Source organism: Plectropomus leopardus, chromosome 19, assembly GCF_008729295.1.
Source record: "Plectropomus leopardus isolate mb chromosome 19, YSFRI_Pleo_2.0, whole genome shotgun sequence".
NCBI lineage: Eukaryota > Metazoa > Chordata > Actinopteri > Perciformes > Serranidae > Plectropomus > Plectropomus leopardus.
In genome coordinates, this window is record NC_056481.1 from 7277924 (window position 1) to 7287832 (window position 9909).

Below are 9909 nucleotides of genomic sequence, written 5' to 3' on the forward strand. Positions count from 1 at the left end.
CTTGGAAAAATTGCTCTTGAATTTCGTTCTGAGTGGCACTGAAAGATCTTAAAAGTCTTAAATGTAGCCTGAGGCTGTGAGAACCCTGTCAGACTGATGTAAACGCAGTACGGGTCAGTGGAGGGACGACTGAGGTCAAAGGACGGTTGAGCTGATGTGATCATATTCTACCCAAACATTTGATTCTCAAAATTACTGTTGATTTATTTTATTCTGATCAAATGATACTATTTTAGCACGACTGAATGCTTAGCTGTGACTGTAAGAGCACTCGCAGTAAATCTCTGTCTTTCTCAAGTAACCTAACAAACATGTCCTGCGTGTCCTCAGAGCGACAGCAGATCCTGAAGGGGGTCCAGAACATCGTGGTCAAAGCAGCCCGTCGGCGCTCCAAAGCCCTGGAGGTGGACGCCCTGCGGTTACAGCCTCCGCCGTCTCCCTTGGACCCCAAGAAGCAGAAGAGCAGCCTCTCTCTGAGCGAGGCGCCTCCTACAGGTTTGCCAATGCGGCGCGGCAGGCAGCCCAGCCCCGAGCTCAGACACGCCACCTCGGACGATAACCTGTCCAGCAGCACGGGCGAGGGGCCCGGCCTGCAGGTGACGTGGACACGCCCACGTAACCGTCAGGTAGCCACCAAGAACCAAACGCCACGCGAGGTCGACTTTGAGGCTCGCCGTAAGAAGAGGCGGTCACGCTCTTTTGAGGTCACTGGTCAAGCAGTGAGTATTTCACAGATTCTGCAGTATTATTATAGTAACACTGAGTATGTCTCAAGAGACACTGCTGTATTTACATGAAATATTACTGCAGCACACAGCAGCAGATGGTTTTTGGATGGCAACAATTCTTAAAATATGGAAACAGATTATCACACTCTTCTCCTAAGTCTTTAAAAAGAAACGCATTTTTTTACTTAATTCCTAACACTAGTACATAGTAAGCTGTAACACTATATAAAATATAAAATAATATAAAAAGCTTAATAAGAGCTTTGCCCCCCTAACGCCACCTAGCACAATTATTAATTGCGTCAAAATAACATATCAATAGGCCTTAATAAAATAAATATATATAATAATAAAATAAATAATAATAAAATATTTTTTTAATAATAAAATAAAACTACTTTAAGACACTGTCCATCTAAACAAGCTAAAAACACATTTAAATGGCACATAAACTGCATAAAATGGACCAAACACACCTAAATAAACTCACCTGAGTTGCTTGCCAGTCTAACCACGGCTTTACAGTAGGACTAAATATGGAAAAATGAAATGCCACAATATTTTTTAACCAAATATCCTGATATGGACATTGCAATGATATTGTAGTGATTCACAAAACATTTACTCAATGAGAGTTTGATAAAAAGTCATCAGTAATGAGGATTATAATAACCAAGTGATTAAAAAAATAATATAATAGCTTGAACAGTCTGGTTAAGTTCAGTACATCACATCACTTTAGTGTAACGCAGCCTTTGAAACCAGGAAAAGACAACACTTCCGATATTACAATATCCAAAATCTAAGACGATATCCACTGTCATAGCACAATAATTAAACCTACTCATCAAGCAGAATAAAACCTGTGTCCTGTGTCCTGATTTCTCGAGTGTACTGGAATATTTTCCACAGGACTGAACAAAGAGGTCGTTGGTTTAGGAGAAGTTTGCGTGATACAGTGTCTCCCTCCTCTGTCTCTCAGCTGCCTCAAACCAAGACGACGACCGCTCAGAGGTTTCGTCCTCTGGACAGCACATCCGACCCTCATCTGCACAACAACAGCCAGCCGCAGGCCCCCATGCTCCGGCCCCAGTACAGAGGGGTCCCTCCTCTCGCCAAAATCAGAGCGCCCCACAACATCCAGCAAACAGGTGAGACGCTGTCACAGCCAGTTTAGACAAATACTAGTTTTTTTACTTTGCATTTTAGCAGTTTTATATTTTAAACAGTCAGCACGTTATCCCTATTATAACTTAAATATTCACAGATTAGTGCGAGTCGTCTTTTACTGTATCTCTTATTTTACACACAGCATATTTACATACTTTATTTTATATATTTAAATGTTTACATACTGTGTTTACACTTGCTGTATTTTTATTTTCATATACTTGTGTGTATTTCTACTTGCTATAATACTCTATGCTGGCATCAGAGCGACTGTAATGAACCACAATCTCGTCCCGTTTTCTCTGTAAAGATCTTCATATTGAGCTTTGTTTTGTGATTTCGCCGTCAGGCTCAAATCCAGAGTCCTCCAGCAACCACCTGAATAACCTGAAGCGAGGGCCCCAGCTGCGGCAGCCTCAGCCCCTCCTCTACATCACCACCACGGGCGCCGGGGGCCAGCGCACACGCAGACACTGAGCCACCGCGCAAATTTATCCTCAACACCAGCACTAACACCCAAACCAGCCCGTTAAAACAAACAGTTAACCCCTCAGTGACTGAGGCCAGGCCAGACTGTGAGGCAGTATGACGGACGCCTCCGCACAGGTCTCCTCTGGGGGCCAGCAGAAGATCGCTAAACGTACTGTTGTGTCAAGTGTTTCCTCTTTAGCTTGCTGTCGTGCTGAGTTGTGTGTTGTCGTCACGTCACGTCAGGATGGTGTCACTATGAACGCAATACTGTACTAATGTTTCTGAGTATATACAGTGTGATAATGTTCAGTGCTCGTTATGAAGGCCAGAAAGCGAAGCAGGGCGGACGGTAATGATGTAAATGAGAATGTAAATGAGGGAAAAGCTGAGAGGATCTCTCACTCATGGTTCTGTAAAAACTGTATAATGAGAAACGGCCTGCAGTCACAATGTTTCCGCAGTCTTACTTGTAGCTTTCTTGAGGTTGTTTCGATTTAATGACACACTAATATTTGAGTAAGAAAAAACGTCATCTTGATTGTCGTGCACTTTCACACGCCCCGGGGTCTCTGCCTTTTCTCACCCAAATGTGACTGTTTTTAAGGTCATGTCTGTTTGTGTAGCTGTATAGCACCACAAGTTGTTTTTCCAGATTAGTTGACTGTATTTTTAATGAATTATTTAACTGTTGCCTTGTCTTTTATGTTATTGTCGTCGACATTGTTTTCATAATTACTACTTTCTATGCTTTATTTTGTACGTTTTTTTTATTTGTACCCAAATAAATGCAAATGAGACAAGTGAAAAGTTGTTGTTTTTGGTTTATAATTGCTGCCACTTTCCATCTGTAGTCACCACACAGAGGTTAAACACGGTAAACAGAGCAGAGGAATGAGCTGCGTTATTTATGTTCACTGCAAACAATGAAACGTGTGATTGCAGGATTTAGAGAAAAAGTGAGCGTCTGTTCATCTATTGTTGACAACAGTTGAGACTCCTCCTTAATAAAGGAAATAAGATGTGTCCTTCTGGTTGGAGGTGTAATACTCTAAATCGTCCACTAGATGGTGCTCAGTGGCAACATATGAGCAGAAGATACTTTTTTTTTTTTTTTTTTTTTACTATCCAACATCCAGACTAAACTGCATTAATTCAATTCAGTTCAAATTAATTTTATTATTTATCCCAGAGGGCAATTCGTACTGCAGCAAGTGTTAGAAACATCACAAAAACACATAAAGCACAAACAATATAACACAGAAACACATCAATCTGCACACAGGGTAACTTGCATCTTTGCTCCACATGAGCAGATTAATAAGAACTCCATAGAAACTATAACAATTCAGTAAGCATTATATATGACAAAAATCCTCTAATAAGGTGAACCATTTCCAATGTAGTACACATGACCATCAACAGGTCATGACAGTCACAATAATGCAGCATCAGGACCGACGCCGTAAAGGCCAGAGCTACAATGAAGCTCACAAATACAATATTAACTGTTACTGTCGCCCTCACATAAAAATCATCATTATCATCAATACAACAATAGACATGTACTGTTATTGTCACCTAAAGATCGTCATCAACAACATCATCGATACTATGAGTACAATATGTACTGTTACTGTCATCATTACGCCATCTGATGGACCATATCCCACCTGACAACACCAAATCATAAAAGGGAAACCCAAGTACCATAACACTTCAAATAAAAGCCTAGTCCCAATTAGACAAAAAAATAAAAACTAAAATAAATTTAAAATAAAAAAAAATACTTAGAATTTTCAGCACTTTATTGAGTCATTTTCTTTTCTTTTTCTTTTTTTAATGATAATATATAATGTCTAGTTGTGTAATTAGCAAAGGTGTGGAATAGGGCTGACAATCAATCAAAATTATAATTATTTAAAAATAGAAAAGTAAAAGACAACTGAGAAAATGACCCGAATATAGTGCTGATAATTAAAAGTATATATTTTTTAAATTGTAGAATTTTTTTCTGTAACATCATTTTAAATGTAAAATTATAGTAATTCGAAAAATAAAACTAGTTTTGTGGTCATTTTCTTGTCACCTTTTACCAGCCTTTTTAAAACTTGTGAGACGTTTCCAGCCAAGTTGGTCATTGCATTTTTTCCCCCATGTGTATTCAAAAAAATCAAACCAATATGCACAAGTATCACATGGTTAAATAGCTTTTATTATTGCGCAACTATGCAATAAGAATATTATTACAAAAATAAGTTATAAAAAAAAAACTAATAAAATGATGCAATGAAGTGCTAAAAAATAGTGGTATTTTTTTAAATTATTTAAATTTTTCTATAACATCAATTTAAATGTAAAATTATAGTTATTATAGTAAGTTTTATGGTCATTTTCTTGTCACCTTTTACATCCTATTGTATCCGAATGAAGCTGAGTCGGAAATCCCGCCTCCTCTATTCTACTGACACCATTCTGATCCAATCACGAACCACTTGCTTTGTGATTGACAAGCCAATGGACCAATCAGCGGCGGGATTACGGCTCTCGGGCGGTAGTGTTCGTACAGCTGATTTGCAACCCGCCGGAGCGGCAGCAGAGAAGGAGGAAAAATGTCGCTGTCTCCGCCGCGGACCGTTCTAGGATCAGTGTCCTTTTAGGAGCATTTAAACGGCGATCCGGTGAGTGGGACAGCCGTCACCAGTTGCATCCAAGGTTAGCGGTGAAATTCGGTTTGTCCCGTCCAAAACGGTAACAGTTATCCACCGTTTAACGCGTTTTAATTCACGTTTCAGGCCTGCGGTTCAGAAAAAAACCCAGCCGCGCCTGGCAGCCATGATGGATGTTAGTGACGAGAAATGAAGCGCTCTTGATAAGAATTTAGTTTGTAGCTTAAAAGTCTGCGTTTCCTCTCATGTTACGTGAGCTACAAGCTGACACGCACCACTGCAGTTGTTAAATATTTCTAAAATCGTACATAAGGAGGGAAAAGCTGTTTTTTTAAGTTATTTTCTAAAGTTATTCATTTGCGCATATAGGCTGCTATTTTGAGCGCGAGACATTTATTCACGCGTGCATGCACAGCACACGTATCTCTTATGGCACCATATAAGAAAAGTGAAGTTTAATTATAATGTGGAGGTTTGGAGAGACACTGTGCAGTTTTTTTTTGTTGTTGTTTTTTTTTAGATATCCTCCTGCGTCTCAACCAATCACACGCGTTTCTTCTGACCAGCAGAGAGACAACAGTGTTGATATTGACACAAAAAAACTGTCCTGACCTTCATATCTGCTTGCTCAGCTTTTCTTTTGATGTCTAACCATAACAAATATTTATAATCAGGCTCTCCTTCCTCGTGCTTTGTTATTTGGCTGTGCGCAATGCGCCTGGATGAGTTTTGCGCTTTGACGCACAAGCTGATCACATTACTGGGATGCTTCCTTGAAAAAAAAGAAACGATGAATAAAAGTAAAACTATGACACAAAAATTACAAACTCAATGCTGAGATTTTGGACTTCTGCCACAGACGAAGACAGGATTCCTGCAGATTCTTTAAAAGTCTTAAAATGCATTAAATTCATTCATCTAAAATAAGGCCTTCATTGGCATTAAAATGATTTAAATTCATCTTTCAAAAGTCTTTAAGATTCTTAGACATGGCAAGTAAGTAACTGTTTTTTTGTTAAATAATTTAATAAATTCCTCATCTTAAACTCGTCATAATGGGAATCCAAGCAATTGAATCTCACATGCAGAGTGAAAAACAAAAAATCGACAAGAAAATGGGACAGAAGTGCCAGATATTTCCCTCTTAGGTTCACAAACCTAAAAGATACTTTTATTATAATATAATATAGTCATTCTCTGATATGTGTTTTACTCAAAAATGGGATTTTTTCAGCATTTGATGCAAATAATCAAACTTTTTTTCACTGGAACAAAGACATTTCATGTCATACTAAACATCTGGACAAAATAAAATGATCCTTTGGTTTTGATTATTAGAAAATTAGTCTTAAAATGAATTCAAAGTGGCATTAAAAGTCTTAAAAAGTTTAAAATCTAACTTGTCTTAAGCTGCAGGGACCCTAGAAGAGCATCCAAATTATTTGGTGTCTGACTATGCAAAGACACAATACATTTTTATTTATTTATTTATTTTAAAGGTAACTGTTTTATCCATAGTCAAATTATTAGTCAAAGGTGCAAAATAGGGCTTCACAGTTAATCAAAATATTGTCAAAATGTCAATATGGCCAAGTGCAATATCCAAAGTGCAAGAGCTGTAATTTTAATGTTAAGATATTTCATAAAATATCATTATAAATGAACCGCTGTGGTGCTACAGATAGTAAAAATGAGGGGAAAAAAAGCAAAAACTGCCATTCTCAAAAATTATGACTAGTATCACAGTTGCAATATCGGTATGTAGTGCAGCTGTAATTCAAAAAGTTGGTTACAATTTTTTTTTTTTAAACCTTTGTTGCTAACCATTATTTTTCCTTTTTTCTTCTAGAATGAATCCTTGAGAGGTCATAAGCTTCACGAAACCGTACAAAGAAAGTGAAACAGCTCGGCGTGGGAGGTTTTAGCTGGACTGAAGAGAGGCGGCTCGTGTTCCCCAGTCGTCAGCTCATCTTTAACCGTAACCAGTGAAGAACAGAGGAGCGAGCTGTAACGCTGCATGGGCCTCTGAGGAAACCTGAGCTGATAATTAAAGCCTCCGGAGCCTCCTCCCTCAGCTGCAAAGCTAAAGTTTCCGTGAAGACATGGACCCGTCCACTCGGGTGTTGGGTCTGGACGCTCAGGGGAACATGGTCTTCACTGTGGTCAAACCGGTGATGGGGATCTTCCAGGTGTCCTCGGAGCAGACGGGCAGTGTAGCGCAGGGGAACATGGGGCTGCAGGGTTTATCCGAAAACACGCTGATCCTCCCTCAAACACAAAGCCAGACTCCGCTAGACCAGAACCAGATGGACATGCACAACATGCAGCCTCACATCCAGATGCCCCAGATGCAGGTCTCCGCTCCGGTCCAGACTGAGGCCGTCTCCCAGATTCAGGACTCGCCACCAAACCCGAGCACAAACACGGAGTCTGGTCCACACATGCCTTTTGCAGAGGTGTCGTCGCTCCTGGATCCCAACATGAAAGGATCCAAAGCTCGTAAGTGGCCTTTTTTTGAAGATAACACCCGCAGTCATTAAGCTTAACAGTAAATGAAGGCTATAATCTGAGTTCAGACGCCTTTCACGAGTTATTTAACCCCTTCAGAGCTGAGCAAACTGGTTTGATTTCTTTGCCAAGTTGGAGTAATGACCAGCTTGGCAAGAAATTCCCACAAATTGCAGAAATTAGTTAAAGGTGACAAGATAATCACCTAAAAAATAGTTTAAACATTTTAAAATTATCCAACAAAATGTCAAGAAAACTATTTTTAGAGTTCTAAGAATTTTATATTTAACATTACGTTACAGAAAAAAATAGATCAAAATAATAAATAAAATAAACAGAATAAATAAAAAATAAATGAATTTTTTGTGCTTATTTTTCTGTAATTCTTTTTGATATTTTTTCTTATTATTTTGCTAATTTATTTGGGCCATGGCTCAGTAAGTTGCTTGTTGCCTTTTTGCCATAAAAAAAAAACCAAAACCAACATGCTCAAGTTTTAAAGGGTTAAATTGTTTAACGTTAGAAAGTAATAAAGAAGCATAGAAAAACAGAGAAAATAATGAGAAGCATATTCAGATCAGACTGATATTCAGACTCGATAAACCACTATTACATCCAAACCCTGCTGCACTGATTATTTTAGGGAAGTATCTCATCTCGTACGATGAAATCAAACGGCGTCTGCAGGCTCCTGAGAAGATGTCGCTGCGCTCCCTGGCAGCCTACACCCGGGTCAGCAGAGGCCCGGCCAGCAAGAAAACACTACTGGAGTCCCTCAACGTCCTCGGCCTCACACCAAGCACAACTACCTCTGTTTCCTCCTCCCTCTCCAAACTCACTGAAGGTGACGGAGACTTTGAAATGCTGTCGTTTACTACAGATATATTGTGGTCATTTTTGCAATTAGTAACTTAATCCACTTGTGTTTAGGTGACACCCAAGCATTGTGTGACGATATGAAGGACTTTGCTCATGATTACATCGACTACAGCAACATGGCTAAACAGCTCATCCCCGAGACGAACACCGTTCAACACTGGTCCAAAATTATTGAGACTAAGTACGTACTTTATATCTTTGTTGTGACGAATGACGGGCTGAGGACTCTTATTTTGTATTTATGTTTTTGCTTTGTAGAGGAAAACTTGATATTATAAATACTAACGTAAATGGATCCTGTAATACATGAAAAGTTAACATTTTTTGGACGGGATAAATATCTGCACAGATCTACAGAGCAAAACTGATTTAACAGCTGCAGAATAAGGACCAGGCATAAGAGTAATATTTGGAAATATTTTGACAAAATGAAGAAAATGAATAAATGTGCAGTGAAAGTAATGTTAAACTTGAGTGTCTAACCCTAACACTCTTTTTCTGTCAGGAACCACCTGGAGGACATGAGAAAATGTTTCAAGGACCCGGTCAACAGCGGTGCGTTCGATAACGTCACTCACGGTCTCGGTCTGGGAATGCTGGACGTCGCTCTGGACATGATCGTTATGGTGATTGAACAGCAGATTCGGATCCTGTCTGGCGCTGCGGCGTCAGACCCGGCTGACTCCGGGCCGCCTATGCGGCGCATCCGCAGGCGCCACCGCAAAACCCACTCCACTGACAACGAGAACCCTCACAAGGTGTCTGGAGGCGTCAAAGAGCAAGGGAAGGTCATTTCGAAAGGCAAAGGGCGAGGACGAGCCAAGAAGAAACTCAGGCAGGAAGCTGAAGCCGCTGGTCCTGCGGAAACCCAGACGGAGCCGTGCAAACCGGACGACGTGGAGAGTAACGTCCTCACGCTGGTTTCTGTCGGATATGAGACGGTCTCCGGTGGGCTCAATGCAGCTGGAACTGTTTGACACCAGGTCCAAAGATCAAATCACGGTCCCATTTAAAGGAGACTCAGCGACGGGACGAAAGCTCCGCACAAGTTGAGCTGGACTGAGCGTGGTGCTGAGCTCAGCGTCAACGTAATGTTACGCCCAGAAGTCCAACTCAAAGGACTAGTTGGACAGTTTGGGAAATTTACTTATTCACTCTGGTGGAGATTTAGAGGAGATTAATATCACTCTTACATCTGTACAGTAAATATGAAGCTGGAGCCAGCAGGCAGTTAGCTCAGCATGCAGACCGGAAATTTGGGTGTTTAAAATTAGCAAAATGTGCCAACCAGTAACTCTAACACTCAACGATTAAACACCTGAGCATCAAGTCCTTCCAAAGTTGTGTTGGCTGATTAGCATCTATGAATATGATTGATTACTAATATCCCAAAACCCCGCCGCTGCGCCCATCAAGTCCTTTAAAAAACATTGAATATTTACGGATAATTATCACCGAAGCTTCGAAGCCCCCAAAATAGTATTCAG

General features: G+C 40.1%; 2 protein-coding genes across 3 annotated transcripts in view; both read left to right on the plus strand.

The window, feature by feature from the left end:
- The window catches only part of kif19 (kinesin family member 19), a 46207-nt gene extending 43263 nt beyond the window's left edge, over positions 1-2944 (plus strand). The window contains exons 18-20 of the mRNA XM_042508271.1: positions 331-719; positions 1711-1879; positions 2248-2944. Coding sequence (XP_042364205.1) covers positions 331-719; positions 1711-1879; positions 2248-2375 — 686 coding nt within the window. The 3' untranslated portion in view covers positions 2376-2944. The remainder of the gene's footprint in view (positions 1-330; positions 720-1710; positions 1880-2247) is intronic.
- A 2028-nt stretch (positions 2945-4972) lies between these two features.
- Positions 4973-9909, plus strand: si:ch73-127m5.2 (uncharacterized protein LOC561202 homolog). Of its 2 annotated transcripts, none has more exons than XM_042508625.1 (5): positions 4973-5047; positions 6885-7534; positions 8187-8387; positions 8474-8603; positions 8928-9909. In XM_042508625.1, exons 2-5 carry the CDS (start codon positions 7138-7140, stop codon positions 9397-9399), a joined length of 1200 nt encoding a protein of 399 aa, XP_042364559.1. In that variant the 5' UTR covers positions 4973-5047; positions 6885-7137; the 3' UTR covers positions 9400-9909. The 2 variants fall into 2 exon arrangements, with proteins under 2 accessions (XP_042364559.1, XP_042364558.1); XM_042508624.1 differs by having other exon boundaries at positions 4979-5081.

Bases quoted from the DNA above. Each gene is read 5' to 3' on its own strand.
- si:ch73-127m5.2 (XM_042508625.1), top strand. From the start codon at position 7,138: ATGGACCCGTCCACTCGGGTGTTGGGTCTGGACGCTCAGGGGAACATG. The intron at 8,388-8,473 runs GTGACGGAGACT...ACTTGTGTTTAG, and splicing joins CCTCTCCAAACTCACTGAAG to GTGACACCCAAGCATTGTGT. The intron at 8,604-8,927 runs GTACGTACTTTA...TTTTTCTGTCAG, and splicing joins TCCAAAATTATTGAGACTAA to GAACCACCTGGAGGACATGA.